Source organism: Triplophysa dalaica, chromosome 1 (genome assembly GCF_015846415.1).
Source record: "Triplophysa dalaica isolate WHDGS20190420 chromosome 1, ASM1584641v1, whole genome shotgun sequence".
Lineage (NCBI taxonomy): Eukaryota > Metazoa > Chordata > Actinopteri > Cypriniformes > Nemacheilidae > Triplophysa > Triplophysa dalaica.
Window position 1 is genome coordinate 20,845,889 of NC_079542.1, and position 24,309 is coordinate 20,870,197.

General features: G+C 39.9%; 2 protein-coding genes across 2 annotated transcripts in view; one reads left to right on the forward strand and one right to left on the reverse strand.

Moving 5' to 3' along the window:
* aqp9b (aquaporin 9b) overlaps window positions 1-24,309 on the reverse strand; it is a 53,731-nt gene that overhangs the window by 15,433 nt on the left and 13,989 nt on the right. The gene's annotated exons all lie outside the window — the stretch shown is intronic.
* Window positions 1,208-20,633, forward strand: aldh1a2 (aldehyde dehydrogenase 1 family, member A2). The gene is made up of 13 exons (XM_056743759.1): window positions 1,208-1,412; window positions 8,844-8,948; window positions 9,392-9,532; window positions 10,421-10,550; window positions 12,052-12,113; window positions 13,208-13,336; window positions 13,765-13,878; window positions 16,579-16,681; window positions 17,348-17,532; window positions 18,324-18,488; window positions 18,729-18,886; window positions 19,349-19,423; window positions 19,504-20,633. The coding sequence occupies exons 1-13, from the start codon at window positions 1,296-1,298 to the stop codon at window positions 19,574-19,576; spliced, it is 1,557 nt and encodes a 518-aa protein (XP_056599737.1). The 5' UTR covers window positions 1,208-1,295; the 3' UTR covers window positions 19,577-20,633.

Below are 24,309 nucleotides of genomic sequence, written 5' to 3' on the forward strand. Positions count from 1 at the left end.
CATCTCTACCTGTATTAGCACTGAAATCAAGTGAACATTATTGCGTAATTATCGCGTAATTAGGACACCTTTCAATATAGCCTACGTGTTTTTACGACCACCACCTAATCGTTTTCTCAGCCATTTCAGAAATTCACCTCCGAAGACGTTTCTCCGGTTATCCCGCAGCGCAATGCGATTATTTGTTTTATTTATCTCGGACATAACCGTAGATGTTTTTACGACAATCCGGCCTTTTGCAGGGCCTTCCTATCCAGTAACACAGAAGAAGTGTGAATGTCTGTGTTGGCTAATCCCTCAAACCGCAAACTTTCATAGTGTTAAAAGCCCCTTTAGTCTTTAATGTTTATTGGATATTCTAAGGTAAATGTTAACTGAGTCCCGGCGCTCCAGGAGGGAAGACGAGGAAATAACCTGTGATCGCTTGATGTGGATGGTTGAATAACACCCTGACGGGTGATACACATTATAAGAGAATATGTGAGAATCAAAGGACAAACGGCCTTTGCCAAAGAAAACTTTAACATTCACGTGACAGATTGAGAAACCAAACGGAAAAAAGCACTGGTTAAACTTTATTTCAACGGCATTTATTCATTAAACCTTATTTATAAAACATTCCTTTGCGGTGTATTTTATTTAGCAAACAGTCAAATCTGCAAGCAAAATATCAGTGATAGTTAGAAACTAGGTTTAGTGTGTGTACGATTTGAAAATGCCTTCATTTATATTTACTTAAAACTTGGGAACGTTATTTTAATATGTATATAGACGTAGCTTGTATGATTTGTGAGGGCATAGAATTGTTTATAACTAATTTCTTACCCTTGAACACGTCTATAAAAAGTAAGACAACTTATCTCTTAAGAAATGCACATAACTCTCCTTGTATCCACTTGGCGTAAAATGTCAAATGTGAACGCGTAAAATGTGTGTTGTTCTTGTGATGCATATAAAAATGCACTGTTCAATAACACAGTAAAATATTTACTCTACACTGCTAAAACACTGACTTATGAGTCTCTTCTTGCTGTTAAAATCAGACGAACAGTGATGGAACTTCTAAATTTTGTCTTGAGAGTGGGTGGTATCTCCCCACTCTGTATGGCCAGAGAGAGAGAGAGAGAGAGTAGTTTATGTAAATGCTCCATTTTAATTATATTAGGAGGACGGCCCTATTCTCTGCCCAATAAAAATGGACCAGGGCTGACACCTGGTTATAAACACAGGCAGGTTTCCAAAGCACTTATCACAAACCACCAGAAAAAAACCAACCGGCATCACCAAGAGACGTAATGACCTCCAGTAAAGCTGAACTGCCAGGAGAGGTAAAGAGCGACCCGGCTGCGCTCATGGCATCTCTACATCTGATGCCCACACCGGTACCCAACCCTGAGATCAAGTATACTAAGGTTTGTCTATGTTTTATATTATTTTCGATAACTGTAAAGTTTTTGAAACACTGAAGGGGAATGCAAACTTCGATGAGTTGATACCTTTATTTGTTCTGACTGCGCGCAAACAAAACTTCAACTTAGAGGAAGAAACGTGTTACAGACTTGTAATTTATACCAAACTCGCACTTTACATTAATTTTTCTTTACATAAATCAGTAGTTATTTCGTTAGCTTATATCTAAGCTAGGTACATGATGACTTGATCACGGTCACGTATATTTAATAAAAAAATATATATTCTTGGTGTTGTTTCACTTTTGTAATTTAAGATGTCGGCGAGTCTTTGTTTAGGGACGAAGTCCAACTGTGATGGAAAAGCAAGAATCCCAAAGATTTCGTTTTTTATTTCGACCAAAAAAATCGCGTTTTATTTAAAAGTTTAAATATGCTTCCTGTTATCTTGTAAAGAGGTTCGTCGCTCTTCTTTTTTGTTCGTGCATGTTATAGTAGCCTAACAATACGGCTTTAGGCTATATTGAGATTAAAGTTGTAAAAAGTAATGTCTGGTAACCTGATAAATAGTATTGTCTTTAACAGGTTGTCATTATTAAAGGGTGATAGATATATGGAACTTAAAGGCTATATGGAATTCATAGCCACTAATTTTCTCGTGTGATTCAAATAGAGTTTTTGTCTGTCAGATGTTTTCACTTCCAAAGCACAGTATGGACTTCATTCATTATTTCTTAGTGTTCTCAAACACAATATGTTCATTAGTGTGATCTCTGCAACATGTTCCCAAACGTGATCATATCTACAAAGTTCAAGGACCCTCCTATTAAATGCACGTGCACAAGGGAGACGACCCTTGTTTTCGGTTTGAGAAAAAGAAAAGCTTTGGAAAATGCTTGAAAGTTGCCTTTTGGAAAAAAGTTTTTTACAATTATAAGAAACGGCTCAGATTCCAGCACATAAAAATGGGGGCGTTCACATTCGTTTTAAACCTTTTGAGCTTTTTCAGATGAAATGAAAGCACTTCATTCAGCACTTGTCTGTGTTATTTAAATAAGATCGTGCCATATTATCATACAATCAAGTGTGTTGGTTAGATCATGTTAAATTCGGTCCGTTTTTAATGTTAATCATGTTATTGCTCTGACATGAGTGGATAAAGCCGACAAAGTGCAGTTCAGAGCAATAATCACAGTGTTAATGGCAGCAAAGTTCACTCGTAGCAAGGGCAGAGACACCTGTGACACACACCCTGCAAAACATGTTTCTGTAAAACATAGTGGCTCAACTCTCAGGCAATACACATTTTGATCAAATATTTGTCCTGAACGTATTTTATGTTGTTTTGGATAAAACTGTCTGCCAAGTGCCTAAATGAAAATGCTTCTTCTCTTCTCGTCTCAAGTCTTTGTTCAAAAGCAGGGCTGTAAGATGGCATTTGAATATCTAGTAAGTGTTGTATTGGTGTGTTAGGCATTGGTGATGTAAACTCACACTCCTCTCATTCGCTTTCGCTCTGTCCCCCACCCCCTGTCTCATATTTTATTTTGTTGGCCTGGTGCTGCACAGTACAGACTCTGATGGTACAGCCCAAATATGCCCAATCAATACTCTTCTTTCAAGTGCAGTTAGAACAGAGCCAAGTTTGTATTTTTTGTGTAAATTTAGGTTCAATTATTGTAGCTACACTCCATGGAGACCTCTTAAATAGCAATGAGCAGTATGCCAGAGGCTCTGCATTATGGAAACATCATTAATGGGCATTTTTAACTTCTCATGCCTCTCTTACTGTCAACCACTCATGTAAATATGAGTTTTTACAGAGCTTTATCATGTGTCCCATTAACTTCTGCCATTTAATAAAAAAGTATTAATATAATCAAAGAAAAGTGATGGCCTAATCCCGTTTGTAATTATAAAATATATTAAATCTGGAGACACAGGTTATAAAGAGCAACGTTTGGTCCGGGCAAACTACCGAGTAGGCACCAATCAGAGGCCGCATTTTTATGATGTAATCACGTAGAGTTCTTACAGAGTATTTTACACTATTTTGAAACTACAAAAATAAAAACAACAAATTACAAAATACTATTTGTATTTAAAATACGTATTTTAAGTACATGTATCATAAACATTGCCCAGCCCAGATGGTACACTGTGCATCCCAATACTCAAAATACTGTAATGCTCAATTGCATAGTACTATAATATACAGTTTTATTCATTATACTAGATTTGCTAACATTTTCAACTTTTTCACATGCCAAGTCCATACAATTAAAAAAGGTTTGACTGTCCTTTGTCCTCCCCAGTAAACTTTTCTCCCCATTGATACAAACTCACGTTTGCGCTCATTGACTGTCACTAAACCTGTAACTGTGTGTGCGTTATGGACTTGAGATTAAACACAGTGATATGGGACTTATCTTCCTGCTCCTTTGCCATTGCACATTTACAATTGCGCTCGCACTTATCATATAGACAGTTATCATAGTGCTGTTGCCCTCTGCATACTTACAGACACTAAGTTAAAAGCATTGTGTATGAGCTTATAAGGCCTCAAACGTATCGGATAGCTTAAAGAACAGAGCGTGTGTGTGACTGGTCACGGGAGAGCTTGTCTGTTGAAGGAGGTCTCTTTCTCTTCATGTGTTGGGCCCACTGGGCTGATAATGGCACTAAGGAAGCCATAAATTTGTCTGTGGTGATGGCTGGTTATGGATGTGTTCTCTTCTTTTTTAAAAGAAAGAAACAGAAAGGAGGAAAGCTTATACTGATAGGTGTGCGTATCGGTGTAATTGATTGGGACCCAGGAGTCTTTCTGACGGGGAGAGGTGTTGGATTCCAGCAGCCAGGGTGATGAAGTGCTTACAAGTTTCAGTTATAACACATAAGTAAAACAGCTTCTTGAGACCAACACTTGGATTATGAAAGGGAACAGGACACAGGCCATTATTGTCTTGTTTCATCGTGTGGTGTGCATTTAAAAGGGATAGTTGGGTGATAGTTCACCCTAAAATGAAAATTCTGTCACCATTTACTCACCCTTTTGTCAGATTAAACCTGTATGACTTTTGTTTGTCTTCCACAGAACACAAAATAAGATATTTTGAAGAGTACTACCGAACACTACTGGTATCCGTTTGCTTCAATTTTAGTGTCACAAAACCATTGTAAGTGGTACCGCTGTTGTTCGGTTACCAATATTTATCAAAATATCTAGTTTTGTGTTCTGTTTAAGAAACATTGTCATACAGATTTGAAATGACAAGACGGTTTTTGAGGCATTGATAATGTTTTTTAGGTGTTTAACAATGGATGTTCATGTTTCCAATAAAAAAAACGCTTTATATTTGATAGCCAATTGTTGGACGTGTCTTTATATTTTAAGGGCTTGAACGTCCAGCCAGGACAGTAGTGTCTCCTGAAGTGAGGACTTTTGTAAGCTAATCTGGGAGACAGCTTGAGTGAATGAGGTAGGCCCCATCAATCCGTCAGTGCATGAGATAGTACAGATGGGAGTCGGGGGGGTTTTCTGCTGTAGAAGCTGTCCAGCAGGGTGTAATATATGGCCGTGTCTCACTGTTAGGGTCAGTGGCCCTGGCTTACGAAAGGCTGTGCCATACCTCTGGAGTTTTTCACTTCAAAACCCAGCATTTCTGCACATCAAACAGCGTCCAGAGCGGTGCATACACTGAGAGTCTTGATTTATTGTAAGCGGCACAGTGAGGACTCTCTCTCTCACACTCTTTTGCTTTGACTTATACTCTCCCCCTGTCTTTATTCTCTTCACATCTCCCTTGTTGATTATCTTTGGCCTTTTCACTGGTTTTTCTCTCTTTTCAAGGACAAAGAGCCCTATTTGTCTTTATATGATTAGCAGTATCATGCTCGGTAAAACACCAAAACGCTGACAGAAATCACACAAACATTTGGTTTAGCATCTGAGGGTCACATAAAGTGTAGCCTTTTCATTTTTCTCTAGCGTGGATGTTGGATAACTGCTGTTAAGGTGTCTCCCAGTGGCCCAGCTGTAGTCCAAACACAGGTGGACGTCTTTTAGTCTGAAATACTTGATAGTAGTGTGCACCTGTACCGCTCTGCTGGCTTATATTGTATATGTTGCTATATTTCTCCACTGTGGTCATTTCAAAGAGTTATGTTACCGAAAAAGAGCAGTCTTACTCCCGTATCTTAAGCTCCCTCTTGTCCTGTAATGTTAGTAATTGTCAACAGCTTTTAGTGTGTCCAGTTACGAAAGGAAAGGGAGCTGCTCTGGAAAGGATATGAAATTTCCTGTGTAGACCGAGACCAAAGTTACAGGTGCCCTGTTAGGATTCATCTGGCATATATAATATCTATGCAGCTTTGAATATTGAGTACATTTAGAATCAGTTTTACAATTGCCAAGAAACGTTTGCCATAAACGTCTGAGTCATTAGAAGGTGCTGCCGGCCAGATGTTTCGCTGGCTGTGGCGTGAGCTTTGGCATCCTCTTCGTGCCGTTCCAGCTCCGCTTCCTCCCGCAGTTGTGCGAAGCCTCCAGAGAGCTCGCTGGGGCAGATGAGAAACGAATCAGCATTCTGCTAGAATCATTTGAGTCTTCTCCCCTCTCCGGTGTGTGCGTCCAGCTCCATCATTCCCAGAGGACCAGTCGACCTCCTGCTTTTGTGGGCGATAACCCTCTTTCCTTTGTGAAGTAATGACACTGATAAAAATCTCAGCAATAAGGAGAAGCATAGTAATGCTGTCATCGTGCGCTGTGGGTTCCTCTTCCACAATCTGTTTGTGATAGGCGCTGCATATCTCACCATCTAATTAGCTTTGCAGACGAGAGCAGTCAGCACAGAGAGACTGACAGCTCGAATAAAAAACACGAGGTGATTCTAAATGTTTGCAGCTGTCTTGTGCTGTGGTCTGAACATAAAAAAGCAGCCTGAAGTACGCATGGTGATTTAGCGTAGGTTGAACCGGCAGCATTCCAAAGAAGCATTATCTTTTTGTTTGTGTACTGCACCGAGTGGTTCTGTTTACAATCTTTCTGGACCTCTGTTGTTGTAAACAAAATCTATTGGTTCCGTATTCAAACTCAACTCGACTTGTTCTTTTCTTTCCATTTTCAAGTTCTCCCTCAGACAAACTGTTTTCAATTTGGCCGCACCGAAGCTTCCAGCAGGGGCACCGCGAACGAGCGGTGATCAATATGATTTTTTGCACTTTTGCACTTTCTTATCCCTTTTCTTTAATCAAAGCGCAAGTATAAAGAAACCTTGAGAGTTGATTTACTGCACCGGCCTGTCGCTCTTTATCAAGTGTCTCAATGGGAATAGACAAAAGTCAGAGAGCCCCCAGAGCTCGGGGAGGACTGGGCCAAATGGCCTCTAATGGTTGTCTTTTTTTAGTTGTGATTTAGATGGTGGCCCAGTCCGCCGCTCACCCAGCATTCCCCTCTCCTCCATTCCGGGGTGCCGTAAGTGTGGGGTTACGGAGAGCATAAAGCTGCCCAACGTCTGCATTCTTCCCCATCCCGCTGGTCTGTCACAGTCGGCCCCTGATTAAGGGCATTCCACTACAGTGGCCTCTATAAATTTTAAAACTAATTCGCTCCTCTACGGGGCTTTCTGTTTTTGTAACGGGGCCTCGGCTCGACGAGGCCACTGACACTTTTATGAAGTGCTCCAAATGAGCGTCAGATTAAAGGTGGCCCCTTTAATGCATAAGGCCTGTGAGGGAAAGAGGAAGAATTAGAAGTAAAAAGAGAAGGGTCCGACGTATTGGAGAGGAATCAGCATGGTACGGACTGATACTTAGTGATTTATTCCAGCCAATTGTGTGGGGGGATACAGCGAAAGAGTGGGAGTGATTCTTGAACCACCTCTAAGTCAACTGGCATTTTATACCTGTTCTAAGAAAACATTTCTAACAGTTTACAGCCAATTAAATCGTACTTAAGCCTGTAAGTTTACATTAGTAAATATGTTGTAGAGTTTGAAGAGGCCAGGGGCGACAGCACACTTGAACCAGGCTCTAAAGTTTCTTTGAACCAATCCTCTTCCACTTCGTAGATGACAGGAAGTGTAAATATGTATGTGATGCTTAGAACCAGCAGACATTTTGGTAACACCTTATCTGTCAGAGTCACCCTAAGCATCACTGATATAAAAAACACTTATTATATTCTGGTGAAAAAAAACACACATATTGATTAGTTCTGCAATTTAAAGTGATAGTTCGCCAAAAAAAGAAAATACTCATCTCTCACCCTCTTGTAATTTTAAACCTGTGTTACTTTTTTTCTTCCGCAGAAAACAAAAGAAGATATTTTGAAGAATGTTGGTAACAGAACAGCACTGGCCCCCATTCACTTCTTTTGTGTGGAGACAATCAATGCAAGTGAATGGAGGCCAGTTGACATAATTCTTCAAATTATCTTTCTTGTACTTTGGAAGATAGACAAGAGTTGAAATGGTTTGAAATGACAAGAGGATGAAATGACGACAGAATGATCCTTTTTGGGTGAACATCATTTTAAGTCATGTTTTAAAAAACAGCTCTGTTGACTGTAACAAACTGTATGTACTTTGTGCATAAGATACTATTTTTTATCAAGCTTGAAAAATACATATTTTGGAATCCAAGGCAGTTGTTTAACGCATCAGCAGAGCCAGAGTGTGGCACGTGTTTTATGATCTCGTAAACGAGGAGCAATGTTGTGAAACTTGTGTCTGTGTGCGTGAGTGTGTGTGCGTCTGATAGGGATTTATCTCTCCTTTCCCCCACCTCTTTCTGTCTGGTTGCTGGATCACTCCCAGGAGAGTGATATTGGGCAGCCCTGCAATAGCACACAGTTCCCAGAGATTCCTCTCACACCACAACCATGAAACACGCAGGGGGAGAAAGACACTGCAACTTTTTATAAGACTCAGAAGTTATTTTTAAGTGATGTGGTCTTTGTATTTCAAAACGCAGTTTTCTGTAAAACGGCATTGCATCTATTTAGATTTACATTTATTGACTTAGCAGATGCCTTGATCCAAATTAACTTACAAATGAGAGAGTATTCATCTTTTTTTCAATAAGCCTATGTTTTCATGTACAAAACTGTTTTTGACCAAACACCCCCAAAATCCACGTTCAAAACTGTCTCCTTACTTTGCTAAAATTGCAACTTTAAACTTATTATATGATTTATTATTTGAGTTGTTTTGTATAATTATTCAGGAAATGTAATTTCGATGTCATTTGACTTTAACCCACGCATAAAAAAATTGAAATAAATGTTTGTATGATATTTTTGATACAGAAATTGTTTCCAAATCTTCAGACTCTTATGTGAATATGCAGTGATTTAGTTTAACATGATGATGATGTATAAAAAGGGCATCACTTTTGCTAAAAGCTAAACAGTGTTCATCTCTTTTCTCCTCATAGGTTTTCATTAATAACGAGTGGCATGATTCTGTGAGCGGTAAAGTCTTCTCCACGTATAACCCAGCCACTGGAGAGAAGATCTGTGATGTCCAGGAGGCAGATAAGGTGGGTGTGCTTTTTTCAGCATGCAAGTGTGATTGTCAGCAAACAAGTGTGTGTGGTGTTCGGTCAAATCATTGGCAGAATGAGGCACAATTGCTCTGCTGGACTACATTTAGTCATCCAGCACGGCTATTGTGCTTCTCACTTTCAGCCATCGCTCACCACAAATAAGCATCCAAAATTGGAGGGGGGGCAGTTTTGTCTAATGCGGTTAAGGGAGCTAGAGGCTGTAGTTCCTCTGTGTAAATAAGGCAGAAAGTCTGGAAAACCAGAATGGACACAGGAAATGCTATGAACGTGCAACTGGCTGAGTCATTGAGACTCGTCCAGAATGGATTGATTTCATTTGTCCCTTAGGTGGACAAACTACTGTTTACTGGATAAGGTTATGTCATCAAGAGTTCTCTTTCCTCTTATTGTTTTTGTCCATCTCTCATTCCCTTTAGGCAGATGTGGACAAAGCGGTGCAGGCAGCCCGCTTGGCCTTCTCTCTGGGTTCAGTATGGAGAAAGATGGATGGATCTGAACGTGGAAGGCTTTTGTTCAAACTGGCTGACCTGGTGGAAAGAGACAGAGCATACCTTGCTGTGAGTGCTCTAACCTTATGTCAAACAATGCATTGTCAGTGATATCTGTCCCTCATAACTATTCAATGTAATCATGAATTAGACGAAATTCAAATCAGTGGCAGTTTTGGGTGAGTGAGAATCAGATTTAAAGGGACAGAGCCATCTAGGCAGACAAAGACACCAACAACAATAAGCAAGTGTCTAATGAGTGAGCCTGTCTGTCTGGCTCGGGGTTATTGAAGCTTCATGGCAGGAGCTGTAGGACTTGTTGTTTCTCTAACAATTTTGATTTGTTCTTGCAATGTGTCCGGGGTGGGACGCATGACCTTTGGGTGCTAACGATCACTTAGGTTAGGAGCGAAACGTTAAAGAAAGGTATCGTGCCGTGCCTTGATGAGCTTTTATCTCTGGCGTACATCCGCCGAGGACATCTGCTTTTACTTCCCACTCACACAGACGTGTCCGATTCAGGAACGAGAGCGCTGTGTTTATCTTTGTGTGTGTCTCTCCAGAGCGCTGTGGCCATTTTGAATAAATCTCTTTCATGTTACAGTTTAGACTCGCTCTTAAATGGACTGAAACAACAGATTTTCCCCATCCAGCTCTGAACAAGTGTCAGGGCGAATGGCTTTGAAAGAGAAATGTGATGTCCATGTGGTTACGATCATTCTTTATATCAATCTAATCCCACGCCGATAAGAAATCATGCCTGGCTGACACAGAGATAACAAAGCCAGGTCTCTGGTGATGGCTTTATGAGTATCGTGTTCCTCTAGGGGAGCAGATGTAAAGTGTGTGCTTTCGATATGTTAAGTCTAAATGCAGCAAGGGGGGTGTCAGGTTTAATCCCTATGAGCGATTTTTCACCGGACGCCTCACTCTCTCATCTGCCCTCTCTCCTCCCAGACCCTGGAGTCTCTGGACAGCGGCAAACCTTTCCTCCCCTCCTTCTTTGTGGACCTTCAGGGAACCATTAAGACCTTTCGATATTTTGCTGGATGGGCAGACAAGATCCACGGGTCCACAATTCCTACCGGTAAGATAACATTTATCTCATCACCATAGGGTGAGGTACACCATGTATCAAAAAGCACAATAAACCGCAAAGATAATTGCCATTCCATCAAGACAAAGCAATGCAGAACATTATGAAAATTAACCAAGAACTTTACAGACATGTTTGATGCTGGACCTAGACTAGAGATGTGTTTTCTCTGAGGCCTCCAGGAGACGATGTGGGGTATGGAGGTGCACTGAGGGTAAACAGACGAGGTCCCGCAACAGTTATAAATCTGAGTGCTAATGGCCGCCCTCCTGTGGAGCTCCACCATCGGTGGAGCACAGTGACAGCTACAGGGCCAGGGGGGGCACCACGGGACATGGGGGGGGCACTGGGGGTCTGTTCTGGCTAATTTAGTTGTTTGAAAGGAACGCGGTAGGGAGCCTGGAGTCTGCGGGACAGCAGCAGACTTGCAATTCTGATGTCACGGTGCAGCTATTAGTGCGCAAGTATGTGTAAGTGGGGGTTTTGGTGGAGCCCCCATCACATGAGCCGTAGGGAAGAGGGGAGCAGACAGCGGAGAGAGACAGAAAAAAAGGTGTCCACTGTCAGGCGTCTGTGTAATTATTGTGCATTCCAGCACTGTCAGTCACCATCACTTTCCAAATGTCTCACTCCAGTTTTGGAGGTCTTTCGTATCGCACATATACTGTACTGGCCTATAGCGTCACATTCACAGACTGGAACACTCTTTAATTTGATAAAGTCTGCCTCATACTCACCCCCTCACTCTCTCATCTTAAACAAACAAGCACCCATGCTGCTGCACGCGGTTATGATACGATTCTCACAGCAGGGAAAATAAAAATGAAGAATGGAGCAGAAAAGGACTGTAAATCCCCCAATCAGGGCTTGAGCTCAGCACTGGGCCTTTGTTGTGTTGCTTAACCAAACTTGCATAGTGGGAACTCACAGTGATTTGCTTTATTTCATATCCAATCTCATCTGTAATAGAATTACAGCACAAACAAACAGAACGTGTGTTTTTGGCCTTCTCTTATCTGGCCACCATGTGAGATGAATCGTTGCCATTGCTCTCGTCCAGATGCCTCTGCATGTTTCCACAGTGAGAGATGGTGGGATTTTACCTCGTCGCTTTAAAATTAAAAACAGGGTCTTGTTATAGACTGCAATAGTTTTGATCTCTCTTCACATGTCATTTAGTTTCGTCCTTTCAGTTCTGATAGCATTGTTATGAAAATAAAAGATAAAAGAAAACTTTGGTTTGAGATATCATTAGTGTAAGGTAAAGTTGATTTATTTTCACCTGGATTTTATGTCTTGTGACCTCATCAGTCAATTATTAAGTTGGTGAGTATAAAGTATAAACATTACTGCAGCTCCATATTGTGTTTCTTCCAAATATTTTTCTTCTGTACTGTCACTGGTATAAACCAGCAATAGGTCGAACACTGCATTTGAAGACTCTTCCTTGTGTTGTTATATTTTGACCCTTTTTGTTCTTTCTGTCATACAGATGGAGGATATTTCACCCTCACCAGGCATGAGCCCATTGGAGTGTGTGGACAGATTGTTCCTGTGAGTTTTGTGCCAAGTTATTATTTATTTATGATATGATTCTTTGCCATGCCCACAGTTCCTGATAGTGTTTTTTGAAACATTGAGGGGGTTTAAAAAAGGGCTTTGAGACTGGGTGGGTGGCCTGTTTTTTACCCTGTTTCCTAAAGGGCTAGTTCACCCAAAAATGTTGTTGTTGTTTCAAACCTGTAAAAATGTATTTGAAGTGCAAAACACAAAGAAATATATTTTTAAGATTATTGTTTATCTTTTGTTCTGTTGAACAAAATTGAGATATTTTAATGAATCTAGGAAAATGTATTTCTTTTTACAATTAAATACCACATAGAAATGAGTGGTAGTGGAAAATCGGAAATAGGATCAGGTTAGTGGCTGTGACATAAAGTAAACGGGACTGCTATTTTAAAGCTATTTAAAAACGAGGAAAACTGCTATTTAAAAATATTCAATAAGAAATTGCACTGCATGTGTCGAGGCAGTTTATGGTGTCTTTGAAATACAGTTGGACAGGTTACTGCGTTTGATGTTCTTATCTGTCACTGTATGATTGGCTACAGACAAGCTGACGGAAGGAGGTCATGGCCAATGCCAAAGAGAGCGGAGAGTGAGAAAAGGGACAGATACAGAAAGAGAAATAATGAGAGAGAAAGGCGGGGGTGGGGGAAGCGGTTGATAGACAGAAATAGAACTGAAGAAGAGAGAGGTGCACAGCTCACAAGTTGAGGAACTCAGTAAAGATTAAACAAAGAAGTAAAGATTTTGAAACTCCAGACGTCTGTGTCGTAGGAAGAACACAAGAAATTATATGTTTCAAACAGTACTCCCTAAATATCCATCACAACTTTATCTAACTTAAATTGAAATAGTTTAAGTTTAGCAGGTCATCAGCCATTATAGAAGCACATGTCAGGCTCAAAGTTACAAGGCTGAGGAGATTCAGAAGATTGCGTAACTCTACTATTGAAACATTCTGCTTGCGAAGGAGTGTGCAGGAGTCTGAAACTATAAGCGAAGGAGTTAGGTTCTCCAGAAACAAAGATATGTGGTTATTCAGACGAGCTCCAACAGTAAGTTCCTGACCTATGTCTATACAGTGGAACTTCCCCCTGGTGATGACAGCATGGAAATTGGGGCCGGCGCTGAGCTGCGGAAACACTGTTGTCCTTAAACCTGCTGAGCAGACCCCTCTCACCTGCCTCTACCTCGGAGCCCTGATCAAAGAGGTACAGCAAAACCACCATGACGTTCACACGCACACGATACGACTAAAATACCATCAAAAGAATAAATCATACCGACTTGTGACATATTTTGGATAATCTATATCCCGAGCACACCGCATTCAAGAGACCGTAGTAAAATGATCAAAGCGGTGAAACATTCATGCAAATAAGAGACGTGTTATAATTCCTTACTCACATTTTCTGTAATTCTTTGCGTTGCACCCAAACCTTTGTTGTTCTGTCTCTCCCTCTCTTCTGTGGGATTAGGCGGCCTATTTTATTCTCTTCCTCTTTTGATGTTCTGTCCATCCTCTATTCCACAAGGCCCGTAGGGAGGTCGGGGTGGGTCTGGATTCCCCCTCTTCGGCCTGTGGTGTTCTTGGCTCGAGTCTCGTCTAAATCTTTTTCCTTTCATACTGTTTTGACAGGCTGGGTTTCCACCAGGAGTCGTCAATATTTTGCCGGGCTACGGGCCAACTGCGGGAGCTGCGATCTCTTCACACATGGGCATAGACAAAGTGGCGTTCACAGGATCGACTGAGGTAATTTTCCTATCGGACAAATGTAAGAATCACACCCTGTTCACTAATTTCCTCTGATGTGACCAGTGCGATCATGAGCACCAGTTGTGGACTTGAGAAAGCCATGTAGCATTAGTAGGGGGGGGGGGCTGTATAAGGGCTGTCACATAAGGCACTGCTTAGCGGACCACCTGGCTTTCCAAAATAATTTCTAATAAACAGGTTTTCAACGAATGTGAGAGTGAGATGTTAAGCCACAGGTGGTCCAAAATGTGCACCGTGCCTGTCGATATATACTGTAAATGTCATGCCGGTCGGGTTCCCCCCTCATGAGACATCTGGGTACCCTCAAACGCAAATAAGTTAACAAGTGTCCTGTATAAACTGAGTAATGACTACTTGTCTGATTCAGCTCAACACACCGGCTATTTGACAGTAACACTGTGACCCTGGAGGAAAAACAACTCTTTGAAGCAAACTGTATAGCTTTTATAGAAATTTAGAGGTTGAGAATGGGCACACCATGTTAGGCATAGTGTACCTCGAATGTGCCTCTTGAAACGGGTCTCGCTGAGAACTACATAACTCAGCTTTATGTTAAACAACATTTATTTCTAGCTACACTTGCTTCGTTGGTAAGCCCCCTTTAAGATCTTTATTCACTACAGCATCTCATAAATCTAAATATTTCAGGATATGTAGATATATTCAGTATAAACACTGGTTTGAAAAAGTTTTTTATCGTCATTGTTAAAGAAGCATTGAGAAGTATGCGTATGAATATAGTTGTGCGGATGTGTGTGGGTGTGTGTAGATACCACAGTTCTCTCAATGATAAGAGTACAAACACAAGCATTGTTTCCACAGCAAACAAACCAAACGTGCACCCTTGAAAAGCATTCTTTGAACTGCAACACATGTTTCGTTTTTGTGAGAGAAAAATCGCTCTCAGCTGGTCTTGTGGCTGCGATGACCGTTTCTTTCTTGCGAATCAAAATGTTATTGATAAAACAAGAATGTGATGACCAAGCCTGAGAAAGAAAGCATTACAGGCCACACAAATCCTCACATGAACATGACATCACTCGGCCCACACGCTTTCACCCACACTTCCACTTTGTGACTCGACTTTGTCAGGAAGCTCTTCACACCCCACTCTCTCGCACTTCCTCTTTGCTGGCAATGACCGCACGGCCGCCTGCAGCATCACTGATCTGATCTGGACATGATTAGGCAGCAGAGGTCTCTCACGCTGTGCGAGCGTGTACATACACAGACTCTGAGTCACTGCAGATGTGTGTTTGTAAGGGAGGGCTGGGTCAGAGGTGAGGGGGACAGTCGAGCATCTCTATAAGGGACTGAAGGATTTGGGAATATCATAATACCTGCTCAATGACATTTCCCATAAAATATGAATCAACAGTTCAAATAAAAAAGAATTGCTATATGCTTACTTTTAATAATTTTGTTTCATCGGACGCACACACAAGCCGAAGTTAACTTCCAGGGTCTCATTTATTAAGTTTGATTGTAGAGTTTGCATATAAAACTTCAACGGCAACGCACATATTTATAAAAATGGTCTTTGACTTGAAAAATGCTTCAGGTTAAGCCATTGTTGTATATTAATTGTAGTCAATTGAATTTAAACTACTGAACAGTTATTAATTCTTTTTGGAGGTCTGACGGAAGTTAAGTTCGGGATGTTAATGCGCTTAAACCATCAATATGGAGACAATTTTGAACATTGTTTTTATGTACTTACTCAACTGTTTGATGTTCGTTTTTAATTTTAAAAAGTTATGAATACACAGATAGTATCTGAGAGACACTTAACAGTTCGTGAGAAGAGCAAAGTCATTTTTTTTTCCACTTTGTGAGGGTATTTGGTGGGAATGAGAGGGCTTGTTTTCCTTCTCTTATTTCCCACTCCTCTCTTCTGCTATCTGTTGGAAAACAGAAAATATTCTCTGGAAAAATGTAACAATGCACAAATGTTTGTTTATGTTTATGATTGCTGCTCAACAGCTTGTTAGCGCTAAACTGGCTGTAAAGAGCGAGAGGGTCTTTCTCATAGACACAGTTTGAAAAGAATAGTTTGAAGTGAGCATAATGTTCTTTCCATGGCTCGGCAGCTGTGCAGAATCCGCAGCGCTTACATGGACCTGAACAGCCAGCACTCATGTCCTCAACTAATGTAAAACTTTAGGTGAAGAGACGTGTGAAATTGACTTTGGATGTAAACCATGTCAGGAAAGAGCTGCAACTGACTTATAATTATGAAACCGTAGACTACAGTTTTTTTCTACTGCTGAGTGAAACCATAAGCAGACCAATAATCTTTTTCATTGCATGTTGCACACATATACACGTGCTTTCATTTATGCAGTTACAAGGCCAATAAATGCATTTTAAGGGTCTTGTTTCACTGTTATTCCTATGGTTCCAAACAGTGTTCAGCATCTTATACAAACGTGCGGTCACAGCTCTTCCTGTTCTCGATTAACCAGCAGATACGGGAACCGGGGGATTCCATTCTTCTGGCCTCCATCAACAGCGCTAATAGATATTTAAGATGTGAAGCTCAGAGGCCTGGTGGTGGTTGCGGTCGCCTTGGAGGAGCTCAAGATTTATTAATGACAGCATCCCACTGTTGTTGAGATCTAGTGAGGTTCCTCGGTGTGGTTCAGTGATTAAAGCTGCTCTCCTCTCTCTCCACAGGTAGGCAAGCTGATCCAAGAAGCAGCGGGAAAGACCAATCTGAAGAGAGTCACGCTAGAGCTGGGGGGAAAGAGTCCCAACATCATTTTTGCAGATGCTGATTGTAAGTATTCAGACCCCAATTTATGGCTGCCCTCCTGTTGTCCCGCTGCAACAGTTTGTGCACAGGTGCTGCTCCAGAGACCTTCTCTGTCACTTGATGTTGATGACATCAAAGACTGGGATCTTCAGAGATCTGTTTGCCATGTCTAGACAAACATGTTACGTTTTGGACAAGCCTAAATCAATGATTTTCATCGGTTGAATGGTGTCTTTAAGTAGCTCGCCAAAGCAAGGGCGTAAGTTAGCGCTTTCAAATGCTTTCAGCAGCCGTGAGCATGGCCCTCGTAAATCAGCTGCGGACGCATCCGACCACTACCGTAAATCTGGCTGCTCCATTAACCCTTCAAATCCCACAGCCTGGCAGTCCATCTTTTTTCCCAGGTGTCCAATATCCCACACAGATGTACATGCACACATGCGTGTATGCGTAAGCACAGACACATCAGAGCACAAGTGCTTAACTATAATCGTATGGCTCCGAGAGTAATAATAAATTATTCGGAGGGACGTGTGATTTATCTATCACCTGTTGTTTTGGACTGTGATTAAATACGGTTAAATACATTTTGAATGATTGACTGTTGTGTTTAATCCAGCGGATTCACACCTGTCATCAATAATGCTGGCATATGTTTAATAAGGTGGTATCTCTCTCTCTCTCTTTTAGTGGACCTGGCGGTCGAGCAGGCCCATCAGGGTGTGTTTTTTAATAACGGTCAATGCTGCACGGCTGGCTCCCGTATCTTTGTGGAGGAGCTCATTTATGATGAGTTTGTACGCAGGAGTATAGAGAGAGCTAAGAGAAGGACAGTGGGAAATCCTCTTGACCCAACCACCGAGCAGGGACCTCAGGTACCTTGGAATATTACATATTAACATATTTTGAACGTTCACAAATGATGTAAAACAAGGGATACACCGATATGTAAATAACGATAACCGATTATTCTTTAACATATGAAGCCGATCACCGATATATGGCCGATATACTGTACAGTATATAAATATAAAATTCCCTAAAACATCGACAACTGCTTTTATTTAAAAACATTCACTGGAGAAAACAAGGTAACCATTAGTTCTCTTTTTTCCCTGAAAATCATGTACCAAGCCTACTTGACACTAGTTATCGATTCTTTAACCTTCAAACTTTTCTTGTATATTTTTTATTTAATAAACAAATAAAAGATGTTCTTCCAGAAAAAAAAACGAGAAAAATGTTCTTAATAGCCACATGTCTAACAGATCTCAAGACAGGAAGCATTCAGACAGCAGTCTGATTGAAATAATATGCTTTTGTTCCTAAAATTTACACATTCATAATTAGTGTATCTACATACTCTACCTTCATCAACAATCTTTTGCTAATTGCAGTAAGTGGATGATCATGACAGAAAGATAGTACTGTACTGTATTTTAACTGTGAGCATGGTGCAGCTAAATAAAGAGGAAATGATTCATAATTTATAGACTATAATATATCAGCCTAAATTTTATTATGTGCCAATACCATTAAAAATGACCATTTATCGACCGATAATGATATGGTCGATAATTAATTGTGCATCCCTAGGTAAAACATTATTAAAAAGTCTGATGCCTGTAATGTTTAGCATTTAATCTTCTCTGTTTGGCTGTTCTAGATCAGTGCGGAGCAACAGAATCGTGTGCTAGAGCTGATTCAGAGTGGCATTGCAGAAGGAGCTAAACTGGAGTGTGGTGGCAAAGCACTGTCAACTAAAGGCTTCTATTTGGAGCCCACAGTCTTCTCTGATGTACAGGACCATATGCGCATCGCCAGAGAGGAGGTAAACCCACTTGTGTTGTTTGAAATGTTCTGTAAAAGCATCTTGAGTTGCTCAACAACCACAACCACTAAACCAGAGTTACTGGGTTTTGCATGACAATTGTGCAGTTCTGTGTCACTATAGAATTTGGGAAGCGATAATATGACAGTGAATGTAACATAGTCTTGAAGGAAATTTTCTTTAAAAAATGTTAACGCATAATCCAGTTATTACAACAAAATCATCTTGCACTTTCTATAGATATTTGGGCCAGTTCAGCAGATTTTGAAGTTTAAGACAATTGAAGAAGTGATTGAGAGAGCCAACAACTCAGATTATGGTCTGGCAGCAGCTGTCTTCACCACAGACCTCAACAAGGCCATGACTGTCTCTGCGGCTGTGCAGGCCGGCACTGTCTGGTAAGCTACATTTCACATTGTAAATTATTATTGAAACATTATTATTACTATTATGTAGCATTTTGATAAAACACAGCTGCGATCTACCCAAGCCACTACTATACATTAATAGGACAATGTTTTCTATGCACATTATTGTACTTACTTTTATTGTTATGTAACTGTTTTATAAAAACAGTTTTAAGGCTGTGAGTATACTCTGAATATTGTCACTTCTGATGGAGTTGCAGGATGTTACAGGATTGCATCGTGTCTAATACAATCCTTTGGCAGTGATTATATTCACAATATAGTATGGATTCCTGTACTGTTTTACAAAAATAATAGACTCCTGAAAAATAAGAAAAAGTCCTGTCTTACTTTTCAAATGCTACAAGCTTACTAGCTGTTCATGTTGCCTCATTTCAATACTTCACAAACTGTCACTTTAGAAAATGTACTCAAATGTGTTTTTGTGTGCAGGATTAACTGTTATAATGCTCTGAGCTGCCAGTGTCCTTTTGGAGGATTCAAAATGTCTGGGAACGGTCGAGAACTGTAAGTACTTATCACGTTTTCTATAAAATCCTGTTTACACTAGCATTATTTTCCTAAAATGGTTTTCATACATTTTCCAGGGGGGAGTACGGACTAAAAGAGTACACAGAGCTGAAAACCATTACGATGAAGCTGTCAGAGAAGAACTCTTAAAGCACAAACATTTACGTTCCTAGCAAAGAGAAGTCCTTCTCTGAGGTTAACCACTAGCCATTATCATTTGGTTCACTATAGTGGTAAACACCACACAGTAACCACCCATCACTTCTGCATTGGAGTGCCTCTTCTTCTGCATCCTCATGGGCTGTAATCACGGACTACCCAACCATCTCCATTAGCTCAGTCTCCAGTGTCCACTAGCAGTTTTCATGTCCACTATCGCCATTAACAGCCCACACCCATTCCAGCTGTGGCCTCTTTTCGCCGGCTCCACTAACCATACTTAAGCACTCGGAGTCACGGTGAAGGAAGGCTGCTCCCTTGACCACTGCACTGGCAACGTGCAGAAACTAACAGACTACGCTCTCTCTGATGTCTCCTGCACAAAGTGTGTTTTAACACACCGCGTTGCTAAAGGAGCTCCGTTGTCTTCGAGCAGGGAGAGATGTCAATCTTAATCTCATAAATAGCTTGCCTCTCCACTGGGTAGATTTCTAGTAGGCATATTAGTTTTTACTAAGACCACTGAAGCTTTCTATCTCTGAAAAGATTGTTTCTTAAAATGTGTATTAATTCTATAAGTTGATTTTTTCAAATATTTTTATTGTCTTCTTGCTGTTATAATGTATAACTTTGTCAATGTCTTGACAACCCTTACAGAAATCTGACAATGGAGATACATGTGTGTTTTGTATATGTATGTCACATACATGTACATGTATGCAGCATAAGGTACAAAATACAACAAAATTGCACATTTGCATTTATGCAGCACATAAATGTAACGTGTGTAGTATTTTAGTATATATATAAAAATGCATGTATTTTCTCTTATATAAACTATATGTATGTGTTTATATATCAGATTTTCGTAAAGGCCATGTAAACGAAAAGGATTTCCATAAAAATAATCTGTGGTTTGCATTTTTGACAAATGATTCCTCAATGATGCCCATTTAATGTCAGGTTTAAAGAATTATGTACTATGAATATTAAAGTTATGAGATATAATAGAATGAGTTTGTCATTAAATTGTTTTATTCAAAGTTCACTCTTGAATTTATTTTTCAGAAAGCAACAGGGTATGAGTCAAGTATTATGATGAGACCGGCTATAACAATGAAACAAAGATTAGTAAAAGATAAATGTATACACTTGCTCTTACAAAAATAATTGCTTCCCTTTAGGGAGATTCATTATAGTTCTTCTTAGGTTGTTTCAGATGAGTGGGCCTGAGTTTTCAGATAAATATGAGTAATCAGACTGGGATTTGACAAGAGGCTGACTCAGAGTTTGTAAGATGTTTGGTAAAAGCTCTTCAGATATGAGATAAAAGAAGCACCCAGTAGTGAAACTAATGAAGTTGCATTCCCAAAGAAACAGACACTTTGGACTTTCCCAGCAGCCGCCTTCTAATTTATATCTTTAGTCAGTTCAACAAGAATGATGATAAGAATTGGCCGCATTACACAGTACTTGTCTGGAAGAACTGAAAAGGACAGTGCAGAGTTTTGAAATGGATAGCTGCATTAAACGATCACTTTCCTGCAGTGGTCGACAGCAGAGTTCACATCAGTCCAAACTGTTTATAATAATTTTCACTCAGTTCCATATGCGTTGATTGGACATTTCCTTATTGTTTAGCATTACGACAAAGAAACCAACACTTAAATTCAACTCAAATTTGCTGCAGATTTTCAACAAGTGTGAACCAATCCAGCCTGGCTGATGAAGGATTCTGACAAAGACCCTTACAAGTTTTAATTCCTTTCACTTTTGCACAAGGGTGTCATTGACCCTTCACTCCTCGGGGGTCTGTCAGATTGTATTTACAAGTCTCAAAAAGTGCTTCACAAGGAAAATATCAAAAAGTTACAATATTTCAGTATTTTGCGAACATTTGCTATGTAGAGATTTCATTTTTGACCTTTTTTGGGGTTTATTTCTTAATATTTAGTTCCACCTGGTAGTGTGTAGCAAATTAAAATGACCCTTTCACACACCCGTTTTATATGCTGGTCACACAGAGTTAAAAAAAAAATTCGGTGAAATGATCCCATTGATCACGGTGATCCACTGACCAACTATTTTGGACTCTCCCCAAGGTTCAATGGCTATGTTACATCCATAATGATCGGCATTTCAATATCTCTCCTCAGAGTAACACATTTATTAGACAAAGCACTTATGGAGTCTGATAAGTATCGTTCAGTGATCATTAGCCTGTGCACTTTAAGAGGATTTATCCTGGGATACATAAATACAACCTTCACATCTACTGAACTAGAGGATTGATTAAACATTTGTCAATTGTCTCTTAAATAGTCAGTGGCGTGTGAATTATCTCTAAATATGGATGGATTTTCCATAGTTTGCCAAAATGTTATTAAAACTAATGTGTCACATTTATAAATGGAGCCATTTTAAATGGGATTGCACCCTAGAATAATGTCTTCTTGTATTCATCAAGATAAGTAGAGAAATGTCAGCTAGTGGGAGCTGCAGAATGACCTCTTTAACATGCTCCCCCTCCAGAGGGAGACACTACTCTCATTCTGCTCAATCTGAAAGATTACGGTTATTATCATCACAGGCCAGTGAGTGTGTGGCCGTTCAAATATAGACATAATCAATATTTCTTTTTAATTTTACAGAAAGAATCGAATATGTGACCCTGGAGCACAGGAATATTTGGAGCAATAGCCAACATAACATTGTAGCGGTCAAAATTATCGATTTCTTTTTTATGGCAAAAATCAATCTGAGATTAAGTAAAGATCATTTGCCATGAAGATTTTTTGACAATTTCCTATATCATAAATGTATCAAAACATTATTTTTGTGAGATCGCTAACATAATGGCTGCAAACACGTCTATAAACTTCACTCGCTGATGTCTGCCATTTGGGAATTCCCCACTCAAGTTTGGTATCTATGAAAAGCTTTCGGGTTCATCTACACTCCACAACGTCAATACAGTGGTAAGCCAATAGAGAGCGTAAAAAAAACGGTTTCTTCTTAGCAACGGCCTGCTATAGCACCTCCTATAAACAACTTCAAACACGATTATTTTTGCACCCTCAGATAACAAAGTTTTAAATACTTGTATCTCGGCCAAATATTGTTTTACCCTAATAAACCATCAATCAAAATTTATTTATTCAGCTTTCAGATGATATATAATCAAAAATTTGAACAAATTGACCCATAAGACTGGTTTTGTTGTACAGGGTCACATATGAAGACTCAGTCCAAACTGAAACTTGCATCAGCATCTTGCTTTTAGAACATTTTTAGACCTCAGTAAGGTCATATGTGTCTCCTCTGGAGGTCTCATCAATGAAATCACAGTCAACAATTTTAAAATGGCTGATTCTGAATATAACTAATTTAATCCTCCTCCAATGCTTTGCACATTCTTTTTATTCTTCTATACTCCATTATATAACTCACTGTACGTCCGTGTTGTTATAAGACTGACAACATTTTTGTTCTTATGCCAAACCAATGAACATACACAAAAATTCACGGAAAAAGACACAATAAAAGGAAAAAAACACATAATTTACTCTTGCAGGTAAAATTAATTCTAGTAGTTCTGAGATTTCAACACCTGCATTTCAAGATTATCAAGACGAAAAAAAAATACTTCAAGCATGTTGGACATGAGCCAACTTCACTCAGACCTCTGCGCCTTTCGTTGGGAGTTAGCTAGTTTCCTCTTTCCTCTGACATCACTCTGCAAGTCTCATACAACAATAATATGGCCCCAATCGCATGACATTATAGCTTCCTTACATGCACATGGGAGGGCAGGGCTGACGTCCCTCTTGACCACAGACACGACGCGCTCAGTTCCCAGCTCGAACCAGCTGCACAGCTGCCGTTCATGGGAGGAACAAGAATGGATAGAGAGATTCCAGTCTGTTATGGAGAGAAAAGATTTCCTAACAGAGTACTTCCCAAACTCTTGGCAATCGATGTACCATTGTTAAAAATGTGATGCAGCTGTGTTGTGGTCCCAAAGGCATATTTTAGACTAAAACTACACTGTCAGTTAGGGCACCTGCTTTGCCCCTTTAAAATTAAAATCAGGAAACAGATGTTTAATAAGTGGTTCTCTGTCCAATCAATGGCTAGCGTATTTTGTTTGTTTAGGCACATTTATGAGATTTTGTAAATTTCTATGAATTACTAGTAGCTTGTGAAATCTCACATGGAAAACAAACGCTGCATTTTTGTGAGCAAAATACATTGAATTGCAAAGACTTAAAACGTTTATGATCACTTGAAACAAGCATATCAATAATAATCATGTTTTTTTTTTTATTCATTTTGTAGCATCCAGACTTCGATTCACACCTTCTTGGCAAGCTCCTAAAATATAATTTTGAATCCCCAAGGAGTCTGGTTTCTTGATAATTACTTTGTACTGCCTTTTTAAATCAGTACTTTTCATTGTGTTCTCAGATCTTAATATGTTGTTTCAGCTTATTTAAAAAAAGCAAGCCAAATGTGAAAGTACATGCCAATACATGCACAAAAAATCACACACACACAAGGTGCATTTTTTCTGTGTGTGTGTGATTTTTTAATGTGATCCAGATGTTCAAGCATACGGAAACAGGTGATGATAACATTAGCTGTGATTGGACACAGATGGAAATGGGTTTGAACCTATTCCTGCATCACCACCAGGGTCGTAAATAATTATTTTTCCTCAGAAT